At 29.4% G+C, this 19,935-nt stretch overlaps 1 protein-coding gene across 2 annotated transcripts in view; it reads left to right on the top strand.

Annotated features, from left to right (window-relative positions):
• LOC129963831 (uncharacterized) overlaps positions 1 to 14,550 on the top strand; it is a 267,493-nt gene extending 252,943 nt beyond the window's left edge. For both annotated transcript variants that reach the window (XM_056078404.1, XM_056078405.1), the window contains exon 4: positions 13,877 to 14,550. In XM_056078404.1, the coding sequence (XP_055934379.1) occupies positions 13,877 to 13,965 (89 nt within the window). In that variant the 3' untranslated portion in view covers positions 13,966 to 14,550. The remainder of the gene's footprint in view (positions 1 to 13,876) is intronic.
• The last annotated feature ends 5,385 nt before the right edge of the window (positions 14,551 to 19,935 follow it).

Raw genomic sequence — 19,935 nt, 5'->3', positions numbered from 1 at the left:
TCAGATTTAGCAAAAAATTCATTCACAAAACATAGACCTGACCCAATATCAGATAATCAGATAGGAATATTAAATTTCAGCATCTACTGAACAGATCCGCATAAAATTTTCATCGAAATCCGTCAATTTATTGACAGTCTACCAATCTATATTAAAATATATTTAACTCGATATCAGGGCATAAATTTTATTTATTTATATATTTAAATATATATATATATATATATATATATATATATATATATATATATATAAAAGAAAGACAACAGGAGGACAGACGGATTGTGTCTTGTCGTCTTGTCTTTGATATCTCTTTCACTTCAAGTTATATTTTCCGAAAAGTAATTCTTATACAGATATGAAAAGGTAATGTTATGTAAGTGGATTCTTCTTTCCTTTTGAAATATTTATGAAAATTTGCCATATAATTGCACATTGTAGCAATTTGAAGTTTCTTCCCTACACCTATCACTTAAACTGATTTGTTTTGACTTTCATTCCTCAGATTAATTTAGTTTAGTATTATCAGTCAAATGTTTTGAAGAAACATAAGATCTATTCGTAAACCGACACCGTAACTTCAAATAATGTCAGATTATAAAGATAACAATTGAACTGGCACTCGCTCATCAATTTTAATGCAAAATAAACAACAGAACAAACAAAATTCATCATATTGAAAAACATCACTGCTCCAAAATTATATCATTTAAAGTAGTTTCTTATTATAATCTTTAATTGGACACAGTCTTCTATGATACAACTGCCCTGTACTAAAATTTAAAATATGATATAAAATAATATATAAATGAGCAATTGTGATTTTTTTTGTTTATCTGCTGAATTAAAATTGCATATTTTATTGCATATTTTAAACTTTATCTTCCAGGCTTCAGAATACATATTATTTTATAAAACCCAATAATTTCATATTATATCCTAAATATATAGTTGGGAAAAAGCTATCTGACGTACTGTAAAATTTTACATTAAAATGAAGCAGGAAGCCTTCGTTAACTGTCCACAATCCAAAGAAGTCTTATTTGTGAGTTTTTTTTCTGGTCTTTGTTTCAAAGTATAAATAAAACGTCATTTGTAATGACAATAACTTTGGCACAATGACATATTTTGTTTATATTGACATTCACATTATAGTCAGACTTTATCAGAATCCAAGTGACAAAAGATTTGTTTATCTATAAAGAACATTTAATTTTTTTTTTAAATTAAGCCCGATTAGTATCTTTATGAAATAGTATCTTTCAGAAAGTAAGACAAAAATTATTGTTATTATGTCCAAAGGAATACACCTTGTCTATCGAAATTAGAATCTAAATTATCTTGAAAGCACATACAATTAATTACCTATTTTGAAACGTACTGAAAATACAGATAGCAGATGAAATACAGATAAACTTACAGTTCTAAAATTATAATAAAAGCTTTCATTTCCTCTATAGTTATTTCTCTACTTTTGTCACATAATCTAAATGTATCTTACTTAGATGTCCATAAAGTTCTTACATTTCACTTATTTCATCTCAGTAGAATAGGTCAATTCTGACACGGTTCACATTAAAGTCATCGTCTTGCAAACAAAACTTCATTTTCTCCACTTATACAATGAACTCAACCCACTTCACATAAGAATGATACATCAATACCTACTTTAAAACTAAAAATGAAAGATTTTATAATTAGTAATTCATTTGCTGAAAGATCTCTTCTCAGTAAACAATACCGGTCACAGTTCGGCAATCTCTTTACAATTATACAACCCGAACTTATTTAAGCCCAGCGTCTGCCCTGCTCTGTGGAGAAAACGCTGCCCTGTCCCTTCTAGTTAATCTCCCAGTGCACTCTCCCCCTCGTTAAGAAGATTATTATCTGCAGTATTATTGTAGACACAATACTCCCCCCATTAGTGAGAGATTTTACCCGGCAGTAGGCATATAATGGAATCAATTGTTGTAATGAAGCATTTATACTCGTGATCTATGCCTTTCATCTTTCAAAGCGTGGGCCGGAGCTTAAGCAATAACCCACTGAGTGCTTGTTGGAAGGTCTTAGCAACAAATTTCAGAAGGAATCGCCCTTCCTGCTGTCGATCATGGAGTTGTTTAATGCAGCCAATCATAATATGACCTGGTAATTACTAGAATTAATATTCATAATGTTAAAGTTATTGAATAATTCGGCTCATTTGTAGAGACAGATTTTGATGACATTTTTTTTAATTGATGGTATGCAAAGTTGAATATCTTGTATATATCATTTAAATCAATAGAAAGTTTAATAAATGTTTTTGAGAATTATATAGAATTTGATAACTCTGCATTTGCCTTCTTTTATATTGTTACGAATCTGTAATGCTGCTTCCCAGCATAGTTGGTTCCACCATCGGAAAGAATGTTTTACAGTCATCTATACTGGACAGAGTCCGTGTGTCGCGTCGGAGGTCCCGGAGCTTGGTGACAACTTGGCGACGAATTTGGCGACTTTGGCGAAAATAGATTATACCCGAAACATCGGGAATTTTCCCGATCCGTCCAGTAGGAACCGAGTTACGCCTCGGACGTTTCTGATTGGTTGAGAGGCTTCTAGCCCCGCCTCCTGGGACCTATAAAAGGAGGCGGTCGCAGCTGCTAGGTCGTCGTAATCGGAACCGACGGTAAAGAACTGGCCTTCCAGAGATAAGCGGAGCAGCGACGGAGTGAAGCTAGTGCTGAACTAAGCTGTGTGCTACTGCCTGCAGTAGAATCTGTTGTATGCTGCTGTTTATGCTGTTTTGTATGCTGCTGTGTATGCTGCACGTCTCGGCTGAAGATAATCGTCTTCTGTGCTGTATATAGTTGTCGTCTTTGTGCTGTCCTGTGTGTCTTCGTGTAAATAAACGTCGTTGTTTTATTTTCTACTGCCGCCGGGTGCTTGAGCGTTCTTCACACCATATAACTTCCACTATCCAAACGAACCCCGGAAATTTTGTAACAATATTTATATAGAAAATTCGGTTTCATTGAATTTTATAGATCAATTTCTAGTTTTCATCAATTGCAGTTCCTTAGTTGTTGAAGTAATCAAGAGGAAAAAAACATCCCTTTATTTCAATCGTGCAGAATCTAGAAGCACAAAATTTTCTACAATATAGTTAAGTTATTGCACGTGATTTAAAATATAGAACTGCGCCTTGAAATATCGTACAATATTAATAAAAATGTGTGTATAGTTCCAATTGTTTTAAATCTCATAATAAGGATATTTTAACGATATTATTCATGAAAGCCAAGTCAATGAGCCTCGACTTTAGCGACCATTTGATGACAAAAATAAAGTTTCTGGAAAATACAAGAATTTATATGATATCATTAGGAAACGAGATCTAGAGTTTCTTTTAGAAGATTCTATGCTCTGTTTAAAATCCTTATATAAATGCGAGAGACATTTGATCATTTTTTTCAAACACTACTGAATTAATTATGAATAATTTTTAATAAGGCATAGTTAAGTATTAGTGAAGGTTTTTATTTAACTTCACATGTTTAAAATTTGTATTGATACACTCCTATAAATGATTTTCTCTCTCTTTCTCCTACACTACGATTTTGAAATTTTAATCAGTTATTGTTCCCAATGAAGTTAAAATATATTTATAATTTTATAGAATTTGACTAATAAGCTAAAATTTTATTTTCGTTGATGTGTCGTGTTCTGTAAATTTATCTCAGGAATACTAATATCAGATTCGTTTTATTTATATAAAATAATTAAAAAAATAAAAAACTGAAAAAAATTGAAAAGGTTTTTATATGCCCTTTCATTAATGTAGCAAAACGTAGGTTAAAAATTTCATCAAAATTCTGGGAATTTTTTAGAAAAATGAAGACATGATGGAAATATGAAATTCCGTACAGTCCTTGAAATTTAAAACTACAATTATTAAAATTTTATTATAAGTATAATTAAAATTTCAATTTACCTAAAGTATTTCTTTACAATCTCGGAGTCTTACGGTTTTGCTTTGATATCCAAATTTTATTAAATAAAGTAATTAAAAGCCAGAAAATAAAAATATCATAAGATAATAACAATTAATTTGAACATAGATGGTTTATGTTAATACCATCTTTGAATAAGATCATTAACATGAACTGGGATATTTCATTTTCTTGCCGATTATTAAACATATAGATGATGAGTTCGAATTTTTTAATTTTTAGAAATCTTGAAATTAATAGAAGGCAATTTTCTTCAAAGGCGAAATTTGATATGATTCTTTAGAATATGTATATAAAGTGGTAGAAAGTCAGGCGGTTTTATACAAGGGGAGAGGCATTGTATTGCCATAGTGAATACGTTCGATTCCTATTTAAGTTTTAGACTTGTAAGTCACAATGAATATCATAAGAAAGAAAGATCGAAATCTTGATTATAATCTATATAATTTTTCAATATAATCTATAAAGGAAAAATAATTATTTTATAAAAATCTGCATTATATCATAAGAAAGAAAGCTCTAAATCATTAATCCAATAAAAATTAAAATACACTATAAATGCAAACGCTACTCTAATTTACTAAAAGATTTTCAATCACTATCTGATATTTTTAAATTTTTTGCTTTTACATACAAATTTTTGTATCAAAAATTTTCTTTTTAGAATTTCTAAATTTTATATATATATATATATATAAAATATTATATTGGTTCATTTTGTATATTAATGGAGTTCACACGATAGTCAAATCAAAAGGCAGAAATAACTATGTATTATAATTATATAACTATAACTATGTATGCATATCCAATTGTACATTTTTATATATTATAATTATATAAAATAAAAAATATCGCTCTGATACAACTGCATAAGTAAGATATAAATTTATAAATATTACTATTTCATAGATCTTTAAGAAATCGTGAAAAATGTGTGAGCTTTGAAAATGTACGCAAATATTTAAAAGCTCAAGGGCCAAGTGTAAAGTAAAGCTATAACACGAAAACTTACACACAAACGTTGCTTAATATAACGATTAAACCCCACTTATACCTTAGCAGATGAAGTACTGAATGGCCTCTCTGCCATAATAGCAGAGTAAGAGAACTAAAATCTATTAGCAATGGTTTTAGGAATGGGTCTATATCAGGCATCCTTCTCATGCCCTATATTCAGCCCAATAGTGAAAAAGAACATAATCCGGTTATTAAATAGCCAACAGAAGGAGGAACTTCCTTATCAATACATCGATTTAGTTGTCTAGGAAGGATATAAAATAACCTCCACCCGTTACTTGAGCATCTGGTAAAATCATCTGACTGAACAGCGAAGATAGTAATATGGACCATCAAAGCAGAACCCAGCTTATGTATGGAAAATTAAAGAGATTTGCCTTTCGCCATTAGCAACAATGGATTGGTAATCATTAATATATGATTATTGTACAGCCATAGAAACCAAGGAACTACTCACATGCGGAATTTTATTTTATTTTGTCATAACATCTAGCGGAACTCATAGTATGAGCAAAGAAAAGTTGAATAATTCTATTCATTCTACAATAATTCAATGTAAAATTTAAGATGTTTCATATCATGATGATGATGTTGTGTCCGCTTTACCACGGAAAGAGTGTGCGATAGCTTTTGAGGGTAAAGACTCCTAGGCAACCAAGGGCAGAAGTCTGACTTCTAGCTCATATGAAGATGAAACTCACACATTCGCTTGCACGACCCCTTTTTACAGGGGTCCCATTTTCGCACCTCACAGATAGAACACAGATGAGTCCTGGGCGTACTGGGTCTCGAACCCAGTACGCCCAGGCCACGGGGAAGACGCGCTACCCCTATGTCAGGAAGCCGGCTTATATGTAATTATTATAATCACTTATTCATATCGTTCATATTCAACAATATGCAAAAACATTTATCCTTAGCCCTAATATGGATTTTTGAATATCAAAACATTACTTTTAGTATTGTTTCTAGTTAAATTTGGCCCACAGTATGAGCTAAGAAAAGTTGAATAATTCTATTCATTCTACGATAATTCAATGTAAAATTTAAGATGTTTCATATCATGATGATGATGTTGTGTCCGCTTTACCACGGAAAGAGTGTTCAATAGCTTTTGAGGGTAAAGACCCCTGGGCAACCGAGGACAGAAGTCTGACTTCTAGCTCATATGAAGATGAAACTCACACATTCGCTTGCACGACCCCTTTTTACAGGGGTCCCATTTTCGCACCTCACAGCTAGAACACAGATGAAGAATAACCATGCCCGAACTGGGACTCGAACCCAGGACGCCCAGGTCAGGGGGAAGACGCGCTACCCCTATGCCAGGAAGCCGGCTTATATATAATTATTATAATCACTTATTCATATCGTTCATATTCAACAATATGCAAAAACATTTATCCTTAGCCCTAATATGGATTTTTGAATATCAAAACATTACTTTTAGTATTGTTTCTAGTTAAATTTGGCCCACAGATATAAGTTTAAAACAATTTAAACAGAGTTACTCTAACAGATACCAATACAAGAAAAAAAGATTCATAATCTATTTGCATTGACCCGAACTTCCTCCGGACAACCCTACGACATTCTGTAAAACAATGCCTCACCTTGACACGTTATCATCAATTAAGTACACCACATCTCACAATCACTGAATTCCAAACACAGATTGTCCCTGACGAATCTCCGGAAGACTCGATTCTAATTTTAATCTACTCGTCAAACGAACAGCACTGCTGCCCCCAGTATCGTTTTAAAATCAAAATCCAAGGCGGAGTTTTGACAGTCGACTCTGAATTCCATTACCATTCCTAGACATTAATGAACATTTTATGTATACTTTATTAATCCGGCTGTCTCCCTTAGGAAGACTAATCTCGGAGACTGGGATACACTGGCATTCCTCCACGCTAAGGACGTAAATTGGATTTACGGTGCTTGGGCCTTGTTGATTTAAGCAATAGAAAGCTCTTCGGAATTTGAATTCCAAGATTAAAATCGTGTTGCCTTATCATCGCGGAAGATTCATATTAGATCAGATTTCAGGGCTCTGCTCTGCGGCAGCTCGTTAGTCGAAAATTATAGGCTCACGAGCTGGATTGCCTTCGAAATAATATTCGAGGATTGGGTCTTGGGCTGGGTAGAAGTTAACTGGGGGACACTGGGGAACACTTGTGTGTCATTAACAAACAAAGCAGTTGGAGAGGATTCATGGCTGGAGTTAAGTCAGTGATTATTTCTTAGAATGATTATTAAGATGAATCTTGTTCAATCACGGAAGGCACTTTTTTATGCAGATATTTAAAAAAACTTATTGGCTATTTCTGGAAATTTAATAAACTTTGGGTAAAAATTTGACGTTAAGCATAAATACATTTATACATACAAAAGTATTCATACAAATACAAGCTGATTTAAAAATGTGGGCAATTTTAAAAATCAATGCCCATTATCCGGATCACTATTAATCGAGATCTCTATTAACTGAGCTGCTATATAATGGTTGAAAGTATGATGTATGATTTGACTTCTATATAATCAGGAGACGCTGATAGGTTAAAATTAAAATATTTATTTACAAAGAGAAATAATTAATTTCAACTGAAATATTGTGATTAATATTGGTCTACTTATATTGCCGTATTGAAAAGCGGCAGTCGACTCTCCATGGCCGAATGGTCATAGCGCTGGTCTTTTAATCAAGTGATCGTAAGTTCGAATCCCGCTAGTGACAATGAGATTCACAGTCTGTGTAAACATTTAATTTCTTTTAATTTCATGTTTTCCATTATTTCATGTTCCAGAAGATTCTGGACATTTCTTTAGTTTACCAGATAAGTGTTCTAGACATTTCTTACTGTCTCCAGAAAAATATTCTGGAACTTTCCCTGCTAGTATAAAAGCAGAAAATCTGTCAATCTCTGAGTTCAGAGTTGAGTTAATAAATTGATTTAGCTCTACTTCTTGTGTGTCATTGAGTTTCACACTAGAGTACCTACGTGACAATATGAATTGATGCACATGCAAATACATCGGCTGCCAATAATATTGAAGACTGACTATTGGTACCAGGAGACGGCAAACTGAAAAGGAACCAAAGTTCATAGACAGTGGAGGCTACCAGCAAAATAGAGAGAATTTCTCCTCTATCTTGCTATAAATATCATCCTGAAAATCTCATGGAGTTGCCAATAGAATATGCCGAATTAGACCGACAGAATGGTTGCTGATATTCAGATATAATCGGTTGTTCTAGAACCGCTGCACATAAAGATCGAACTATGTGTTACAAATTTTAATAAATCTGAGGAATTTTTTTTAAAAGTTATCAATGTTTGTATAGGATCGAATTTTCAAGACATGAAGGCTTATTAAATATTGTTACCGAGATATGGTCTTTTATAATTGAAGGATCTATTTTTAAGGAAACACTAAAAAAATCGTTGGCTAAATTCCATTTTTGAGAATTTTACTATTGATTTGAGAAAATGCCATGTATTTCCATGAAAAAGATGAGTTAGACATAAATTTAGAAATTGGAAAAATAATCGAAAAGATGTTAAAAAATTGTTTTTTGCTATTTGAATCAATAAATGAAATTCTGAAATAATCTTATACAATACCTATCCCTAGTGATCTTCATAAAATGTTTTGTCATATTAACATTTTAAACAAAGAAAGCTCCACTTTTATAAAACTAAAATTGACAAAACTACGAATTTTTGAATTTCTTTATTTTCAAGCAATCAACGGAGCAAAATTTGTTCGAAGACCTAAAATTATCTAAAATAAAGATATTCAAGTCCTATTAATACTTCTTCAAGTCTTCAATATCAACTAAAGAAGTGTGAAATTATTTTTCGTTTAAAATGTTAGTATGTTTGAATTATTTTATTAAATTTGATTAAAAGAATGGGAGAAATTTATAACCTCAAACTAGCAACTCCAGCTCCCCCTTAGCCATACAAAAAAAATTGAAGGATCCGGATGCCGCAATGACATTGGCGGAAACTATGGTTGAATCCTAAGGATTATTACTGGTCACGGTACAACCCCTCCCGTAGGAAGCACATCTCATCATCAGTAGGGGGTAGTAAATACCACACTGGATGCCGCAACAATATTATCGGAAACTATGGTTGATTCCTAAGGACCATCACTGGCAAAGGTACAACCCCTTCTGTAGGAGGCAAAGCCCGCAATTGGTAGGGATTAACCAACCCCAAACCGTCACTACCGTCCCACTGAAAGTTTATCACTTCCATATCTGAGGTGCCCTTGATGGGATAAGTGGAATGTATAAAAATATGAATATCGTAATTTTTAAAGAAAATATATACTCATGACTCAAATATAATTAATTATTCTTTATGTCATTTCGAGAATTTTTCCTATTGAAAATATCTATCTATCCCTAATTGTTTAGAAATAATTCTACTTTCAGAGTGAACACCCTATATATGAAAGATATTTAATTAACCTTGTGTAGGAGCAATATTTTATTCGAACAGAAAATGAGGACATTGAATTCAATAATAATGGGGCATCATTTTCTTCTTCCTAAAGAACACCGCTTCTTCTGAGAAAGCAAGAATACATTTAACAGACTGCTGAACCTCTCGGATTATTTCCAACGCCATTTAACAAAAAATATTTGTAAAAAAGATGAGAAAAAACACATTTAATTTCCTTAGACTGGCAGTTTTTAGAGTCATTTTAAAAAGTGTTATTGTCGAAATTTTTCTTAATGGCCTTTTCAGCTTTTTGTTTTAAATTTAGTGCATCTTGGGGACTGTAATGAATGAAAGTTTAACTTAACATCATAAAAAATGCAAGAATTACAATTTTTAATACCTGACGAATTTATTTACTGTTCCGTCGCAGACATAAAAATATAAGCAAGAAGTTTTATGAATTGCTTTCGTGTCAACTAATTCCTCATAAAAGTAAGTGATTATTGTTTATTAATATTTATTGCTTATATATATATATATATATATATATATATATATATATATATATATATATATATAAAGATTTATTGATATAATATATAACATTGGTATAATTTGAAGATTCATTGGTCTGTTTTTCATTCCAAGAAAAATGGATCACTAAGGGTCAACCAAGCGTAATGATTATTTAGGTACAAAATTTATTATTAAAAACATGTGAAGTCTTTATAATATAGCAAAATATGTAAAAATAAACAAAAAAGTCGACTGTATCTGATAATCCAAACAGCATATATATTAAAAAATAATTAAAAATAGTATTTATATACATTCCATGAAGTGAGAGCAGATAGAAGCGACAAGAAATAGAGAAAGAAAAGCTTTCTATTTACTTATTGTTCTTGATTTATAGAGCTAATAATATTTTTATATAAGTAAAACATTTACTTATATTTCGCGCTTTATAGTATTAATAGTGAAATTCCTTATTCAACTCGTTAGAAAATAAAAAAAACACGTCATTTGATTTGAAAAAGTTATATTTAAAGAAAAATAGAAAAATTATTTCATGAATTACTATATTAATATCTTTTTGGAAATATAAGGGCAAAGGCAATCAAACATCGTCGTCAACAAATGAGCAATTGCTTTAGTGGTTTGTTTTCGCTACCCTGTTGGATAAAATAAGATGTGGGATCGAGTCACCTCAATTTTGATATCAGGGCATTTCTCCTGTGAAATAGGTTGTACTCCCGCCGGCTATTAAGACCCTACCTCGCCCTTCAATGCTACCATGAAGGCTGTTATTTAATTACCCAGGATGCTATAGCAGAGAGGAGTTGACTCATTTTAGCTATACTTTAAAAATTATTATGGAGGATTATGCTATAACTTGTTATATTATGAAAGAATTCCATTAATTAAAAGTTCATAACGTTTGTATGAACTTTTTTTCAGAAACAAATATGATGCAATTATTTTCTTATGGATAAGAAAAGTCCATTACATAACTAAGAGCTTTTTGTTTTTGTTTTTTTTTTAACTTTTCGATCTGATTTTATCAAAAATGAATCTCTAGGATGGGTCTTATGAGATATAGTTTTGAAACTAATTGATGTTTCTAAAGTCGTAAAATTAATTAATTGGATTAAATACATTCGAATGATTGCAAATTTATTATATGTCTTTGTACCAAAACATATGCTGGGTGGACAAAAGATTAATAATAATTTCAAATTCATAAAATACTTCGAATGAATACATGTTGCTAAACATGATTAGGAAAAGAATATTCTATGCACATGATTGCCCCCTTTTTTGGAAGGCAAATTAAAATTGGAATAAGGAAAAAATGGAAGAAGAAATCACTTCCAGATTCACTTCTTATAATTGATTTTTATTACTATCGCTGTTTTTTTTTTCAAAAGTAAAAAAAAAAAAACATGTGCAGAGAATGCTTAATCCGTAGACCATTTTCACTATATTCCTAATTCTTTTAATTGTATAGAAAAGTTTTGATTAAAAGTAAATAATTTCTTCATTATTCAATAATAAGAATCATTAATTATCTTCATCCTCTTATCCCATGAAATTTCTAAAAGTATGAGTTAAAAATTTTCTTTAATCAAAGCAGAATTAGTGAAAAAAGTAAAGTCAAGAGAAAATAAAACTTTTAATAAGAGATTATTTTGGTTTATTTAACATATGCAAAAATATGACATAAAGTAATAATTATAAATAAAGCACGGGACAAGAAAAAAACTAGCAGGAGTGATTTCTCCAATACTTTTTCGCATACTGATAAAAAAAAAAAGCTCTCATCCTAGAACGCCTTCCATGGCTTTGGCGCCATGCAATAGTTACGAAATATTAACCTTTGGCCTGAATTTAGCGATTTTATTGAATCTATTGTGTAATAATAGGCATGTTTTTTTTGGGGGGGGGCGATTAATGCTTAGCATAGTGTTAATAGTATCCCAAATTTGTTTTTTGGACGTGTTTTTCCATCCGATTGAAACAAAAATTTCACGCAGAACTACACTTAGTCTCAAAATTATGACATACATTGTAATCATAAAATTATGACATAAATTGTAGACACAGAATTATATGCCGAATTTGATGCCTTTAAGACACTACGTTTTTGAATTATCACGTTGAAAGTACAGACCTTCGGACGGTAAAGCACTGGGGGGGGGGGAATTATGCTCAATTTGATAGGTGTCTAAACTATAGATTTTAAATATATGTACCGAATTTTGTCCATTTGGTTCACTTCGTATTGTAGTTTTCTTGTTAACATATATTCGGACTGCCGGATGGACAGACTTGCTCTGTACGGTATTTGCTTAAAAATTTCTTTAAAATTCTACAAATTTCTACAAATGTGGTATAAGTGCCCTACACTACATTTGTAGATTTTTTGTCACATATAGACAGACGGACATTTTCCAAAAATGTGTTTTTCGAACTCAAGGAGTCTGATACATAAAGCTTCGTCAAAATCTAAAGTCGAAATTTTTTGACGATTACTTTCTTTGTACTTCGTACACGAGAAAGTAGAAAAGAGAGAGAGACAGCAATGTATCAATGACATTCTTGCATCAAAGAAACTAACAATAAATTGTGATTAGGTTAAATTCATCAATAATATTTTATAAACTTTATTAAAAGCTTTTTTATTATAATTTATTTTTTAACATGATATATTTTTAATACTTACGAATTTTTTTTGAAAATGTTTAATTTTATTCTATAAAAGAGTCGAATCAACCTAAAAGTTGCAGAGACTGTTGATGATTCCTCAATAAAAAGAAATATGAATATGAATTAAGTTTATGGCTTTCATCTGCAAGTGATCTCAATGTATCTTGGCAAATTTACATTTAAATAGTGATATAACTTAAGGTGTACATACACACTTGAAACTTCGAAAATCTTTCAAAATATTGAATATTTTTTATTGCTTTAAAACGTTCTCTGATCCGTTAGCTTTCAAACGATACTAAGATGTTGTCAATATTCGTAATATTTCTTGAGTTTTAATTATTTTTCTTGAGGTACTTACACTAAAAACTCTAGTTTCATTTTTTTTTAAACTCATTTTATGAAGAATGATATTTTTCCACTATGTTGCTTCATTCAAACAATCATAACTCAACAAAAAATTAACAAAATACAATTATTTATATATCAAAATAATCTGTATAAAACAGTGGATGTTTTGTGCCTCAATGAAAGTTATATCTATAGAAATAAAGTTTTAATAGCTATGTAAAAATAAAAATTACAGAAAAAATCTCGCTTTTTTTTCTATTTTTCGTTCATGAAAGATAGTTAAAAAAAACTATATATTTTTAGAACTTGATTGAGGCAGACAGCATGAAGACTAATATTAGGCATAATTTCCAAATTAAAATTGTGTGTCTGTACAAATTAAAATTTAAGATGTCAAGTTTTAAAAAATACTAATTAGCTCATCAAATATTAATTAATTTATAATTAGTGTAATATGGTATTTTTTTCACTAAAATGAGTACAAGCATATATTAAGGACCAACGGTAAAAAAACTGGATTTTTAAAGTTAAAATTTTAAAAAAATTCCAGTGTGTACGTACACCTTAATAACATTATAAATAACTGGAGTATTTACATAATCTATAAACATAAAAGAACGATATTATTCTATGGCAAAGCAAGCTCCTTTTTGTTCCATTGTTTCTATTAGTCTAACTAGAATTGTTGAATATTGGTAATTGCAATTGTTCCTCCTTAAAAAAAATAGGAGCCACTGTTAAAAAGTCAATCCAAAGCGAAAAGTTGTAATTAATCATTCTTTGCAACTAATCAATGAATTTCCTTTCCGATGAATTCTAATCAATCTTTCGTTTCCATTGCAGTGTTGAGCGACAGCGCTCGGCTCCCTGACCCCAGCGTCCTAGCGGCGAGTTTCACATTGCTCCTTATGTGCCATTTCACTGTGTGGTGATGAACGTGAACCTAACCTCAATCAAACGGACTGTGCGCTCTGGCGCTTGATGGAGGATGGACAGAGCCTTCGTTGTGCGCGCAGGAACTCCAAGTGGCCTTTAACAGGTGATTGCGCTGAGAGACTGGAAGTTGAGAATGGATCGTCTCAAATCATATCAAAGACTACACTCACGCTCATCACGACATCCTAAAGCTGTAATTTCCAACCTCCCCCCAGAGGAGTTTGGTTCTTCATCACTGCGGAAGAGTTCATTTTTGTCTCGGTGTAGGGCAGACATCTCAGCCAGCTCTTTGGACTTCAAGAGACATTCCATGCTCAAAGAATATTTCGTTCAAAGGATGTTTCTCCTGTCCTTCTGTAATCATTCCTCCCGCCCCCCTTGTTTTCCGGCTTTGATGTAAATTGGGGTTGACTGGCGTCTTTCGAAATCTATTCAATGTTACGCGTTACTTATAAATGAGATTTAAAGTTAGTTGTTTGTGTGATACAATGTGCAATCCAGATTATACAGATTCGATGCATGTTATTAAAGGTATGTATATAATACTTCACCATAAAATTAAAAAGTGAACTCTTCCAGAATGGGGTTTTGCTCATTATTTTTTTAAGTACCACACCCATTGCCAGTTTCGCAGTTTATTCAAATATCTTTAAACAGACGTGTAAAATTAAAGTTTCCCAAGCTTTCTTGAAAATAAGGTCATTAGAGCCAAAGATTTATAAGAATAATTACATTTTAGATTAACTGAAATTGATTCTTAAAATAATGTCAGTTTGGTTATCATTAGTCTTAATAGCTATTGTGTAGTAATAAATAAGTAATAAGTGAAGCATTTGCACTGATTAGGTTCTAATTTAGAATAAAATATACATGAGCATGCCATAATATGACATTTTCAAAAACAATGCAGAAAAAATCAAATGTAGCATTTTTTCCTATTATCAGTATTAATCAAAATTACAAATTAATAATAGCAATCAGTATTAAACATAGTCTTTTATAAGAAGGGGTCATTCGATTTTGCATAATAAAGTAAGCACACTTAAGAGCAATCTGCAATACTCACCTCGAAATCCGTGAAATGCTGGTCAATTCTGGATTGTTTATGTATACTCAGTTATGTCAAGCCCTTAAATAGTTCATTACTTAGATTTAGCGTCAAGTATCGAAGCTACGCGAGAGTAGAGATGAAAGCTTCATAATTTTAACCATGGTCAAATTACGAGATCTTTTATACTTAATTGCTTTACCCTCAAAATTATTCATAATTAAACCGGATTCGATAATAAAGCTCGCAATATTTCGCAGGTACAATCATTTAGTTCCTTATTTAGTTGAAAAGTTTATAGGAACATTAAAATGTGTCATGAACAACAATACAGTTGATGACGCTGTTGCCAAAATATATTTATAAATTCCAGAAGAACACTAAAAGAAAAATTAAATAGCAGACGATTCTCAGTTTTTGATGGAAAATAATAAAATAATAAATCGCTAAGTCTGTAATTTTCATGTATATAATTATATATACATTTATAATAATATATAAATACATTTTAAATTTTATTTTTATAAAAAATCCGAATTTGAAATTTATGGTATATTGATGAAATATTTGAAATGATAGCAGGAAGTAGAAAAATAGTATCTTGACGCATTACTTCCGAATGTTGCATTATTAAAATATCAGCTCAGAAATGTAAATTAAATTTATAAATATAAAAAATATGTGTTTAACAGAGTAAAAATAACTAGTATTCTGGCGATATAATGGACTATACAAAACTTAGACATCATCTTTACATTAAAAGTTTTAAGCAATAAGAAGAGAGAAATCGATATTAGAATCAAGAATATTAAAAAATAAGTTTTTAACAGAGTTAAAAATAATTAGTATTCTGGCGATATAATGGACTATACAAAACTTAGACATCGTCTTTACATTAAACGTTTTAAGCAATAAAAAGAAAGAAATCGATAATAGAGTCAAGAATATTTTAATGCAATATATATATCTTGTATATATATATATATATATATATATATATATATATATATATATATATATATATATATATATATATATATATATATATATATATATATATATATATATATATATATATATATATATATATATATATATATACATTTTAGTCTAGACATTGCTTTTTGCGTTTTCTTGTATGATCTAGAATGAATTTTAAATACTCGATTTACACAATTATTTTAAGTTATTGTAAAGTTAAACATCGAGATAATGTAAATTACCATCCATTGTTGATTCCATAGCATCGTGTATTTTAAAAGCATTTCATTTTTCAAATAAAACTGTAATGACAATATACCTGTTATAAAACAATAAAGAAAAGTGAAGACAAAATTTTATGCCAAGGTAATGATAATATAGCAAGATTTCCATCATTATCAATCAGAGAGGACATGTTCTTATGCCAGTAAAAATAGCAATAATACATGATAAGTTGTTAAAAAATGTATTAAATCTAGATTGATGATACTAAAAACATATTTTCTTATTTCAAATAACTCTGTTTAAGTACATATATTGAAAAAAATGTATCATTATACAAAATAATTTTTTACAAGAATAAGAGTTCATTTTGTGTGTTGATTTCAATTGGTGTTTAGACTGATGACTTATTTAGCTCGGTTGGATTGCAATTTGAGGCACCCTTTAATTCGTACTGAGCTAATCTGCAATAATCAGCTCTTTATCCGAATTTCCAAATTAATATTTATATTGATTTTAATTTAAAATATATTGGAAGTTTCAAGTAGCTAAATTTAATACAACTACAGCAACAAAACATTTAATTGCGAGTAATTTTGAGGTAAGCTTCATCACCTTGTATATAAAAAAGTTAAAATAATTTTTAAATAAAATGGTAGAAAACTATCAAAACATTTTGAATTTATTCTCAATATTTAAATACAAAGCTACCAAGGCCATTTATTGATTTGAGAATCAATCACCAATCTAAAAACAAAGTTCTCCTTCATTTATAAGCAACTTAAAAACATAAAATTACATTTTATCATTTAAAAAAATTTAAAAACTTGATCCTAAGTTATCAACAGAAATTAAATGACACAAAATTTTGATTTAAATATGTTAAATATATGATCCTTATAAATCAAATGAGAGCACAAACTTGTATAGTCTTGCAAATGCCACAGATTAATCTCGAGAATTTGGGTTCATTAGACAATTACTCACCTTGTCTAAATTATAATCTTTTTTCTGTTTAACCATATTGAGATTATTAAAAAGAATTTAACTAAAATTAAGGTACATTAACTACAATTTTGATTAATCTTTAGTATTACTGATATCGTTTATGCTAGTTGTTTATATTTCTAGTTGCTACAAAATTTTCCGTGAATAAGAAACTGATAAATGAACTTAATATATTTTATTATCAAATAATTCCTGCCCATTTATAAATTGAAAAACATTGATAACATGAAAGCTATACTGCAATCCGAAGCAAATTGTGAATTTTAATTAAAACAATTTTTTAAAATATATATTTATTATATATTTTAAAAAAACTAAATAAAATTTAAATATAACATTTTTAAATCTAATATATATTTATTATATATTTAAATATATAATAAAAATATAATATATATTTATATTATATTATATAATTTTTAATCATGTACTAGACAATGGCATTTTTACTTAAATTATTTTCGACATTTTAATCGTCAAATACATTTTTTCGCAAACACACTGTCAAATGGCATTGCTAGCATTGAATCAAAGTTTGATTTAATTATAAGTTTAATTAAAGTTTGATAATTCTTTTCAGGAAATTTTAAATATAACATTTTCATTGAAAAAACATAATTGCAGAAAATTACAAAGACTAGAATATGTCAGAAAACGAATAAAAAAAATCAATTATAAAATCCCATCTTTTCAAACAAGAAGCAAAGGAAATTAAATAAAAATGTTGAAAATAGTGAACATATGAATATAGAAATGTAATTGAAATAAATAATAATTCTGCTCATCTTCGGAAAAATATACATGCGAAGCCTTTATTGAGTTTAAATATTATATAAAAACAATTTTGCTTACGCAAAACTACCTACTCAATTTACAGAAATGAAAATATTTTCCTAACATAAATTTCTCAATATAATTAAAAACATACCAAATCATTCTATTTTTAAAAATTATTTAACAAAAAAAATTTTAAGTACATTTTTGACTTCGAAAAACATATTCAATTCAATCAATATTAAAAGAATTTAATTCAATTCCAAACCAATTTTTTCAGCAGACAAAAATCAATCTGAATATAAATTTAAATCTTCATACACAAAACGAAACGAAAAAGATTATAGAATAGATAAATAACTAGACACACAAAAATCAAACATTCTAAAGTATTTCATTGATAACTAATTTTTTCCGGATGTATTTAAAATAAATCTTATACAATTTCTTTCTTTCAAAAGAATTTCGATAATTGCCTTATTGAAAATTTATTCTATACACTTCCCTGAAATATAAATAAAATCTCTATAAAACACATTTTTTGTGATATTTCAAATATTAAAATACTGTTCGTGTAAAGGAATGAAAGGAAATGAGTTTTATATGCTCTGTGAAAGGTAAATATTTTCTTTAAGTATTACATTTCATTTACGTCTTATTGTAAAATATTTTGTTAATAGAATGGAAATGAGGCTTTGAGAAAAAATATAAATAAATACTTATTTCCTAAAATTTAATTATCTATTGTAAACACCCCCGTGAAAGATTTCTAATTCAAAAATCTTTACATTTCCGTTCAAATCTCATACCTTGTTACTGAATATCGCATTTTAGTTTATTCTGAAATATAAAGACACTTACGTTTTTTTTACATCTTATCTGATACAAGTTATATTTATTTTCATTAAAAGACAATTTTAAATTTTTAAAAATATTGCTCAGAATTGCATACTGCAACATTTTTCTTAAATCGACTAAGTTTTATTCATAAAAAGAAATCTCTTATCGATCTTATTCCACATGTGTATTTGCATTTATTTTCGTAATTGCCAAAAAGGTCCATTCCAATATTCCTTATGTTGTTTAAATCAAAAATCCTTATATAATAATAACTAGTTTTTGTCTCTTTAATTTTTTTTTCTATTTTACATTTATTTGATTTATTTTATTACAAATTTTGATAAAAAGGGCACTATCACAATTAACAATATATAAGAGTTATATTTTACACTGAAAAATAAAGAATTTTTTAATACTGAAATATTAAATTTCTATAAATTATAGATGGATTTGAAATAATTAAAATAAAAATTGCTTTAATTCTGAGATATTTTTAATATAGTAAGTGCTTCAAATAATAATAAATAGGTAATAAGCAGCCGTCAAAGAGTTGGTTGGATATAAGAAAAGATCATAAAATAATAAAATGATTCGGAAAGGAAATACAATATAAATGGGATATACAGGGTGATTTGAAAATGTTCTGCCAAAGGGTTCTGTTCAAAAGCAGGTGTAGAATTACAAATCAAATAAGCTTTAGGAATAAATAGTATATGCTTTTCAGAGATCATTGTTTGACCTTAATGGACGACGATACGAACTATCCCAGAGTTAAGCAATTAAAGTAAACAGTATGTTGTTGAGCAGCAATATCGAGACAGCAAATGTGCATTTAATATATGAAACAGTTAATGGAAACAGAGCAACAGAACAATTGCATAATATAAATATATTTTGAAATTGCCATTGCGGGAATTCGTCCTGAATTGGTACTGATAATCATCAAATTGGATTTTTTTTTTTCAAATAACAATCATTATTTTCGAAATAGAATTCAAAACGCTTATGTGTTTGGAGAAGCTTTGTCAACGCAAGCTTAACATTCCTCATACAATATAATTATATAATAAATAAGTATGTTACGAGTGTTGAA

Source organism: Argiope bruennichi, chromosome 3 (assembly GCF_947563725.1).
Source record: "Argiope bruennichi chromosome 3, qqArgBrue1.1, whole genome shotgun sequence".
Taxonomy (NCBI): domain Eukaryota; kingdom Metazoa; phylum Arthropoda; class Arachnida; order Araneae; family Araneidae; genus Argiope; species Argiope bruennichi.
Note: the sequence above shows the minus strand (reverse complement) of the source record. Positions and strands in the feature narration are given on the sequence as shown.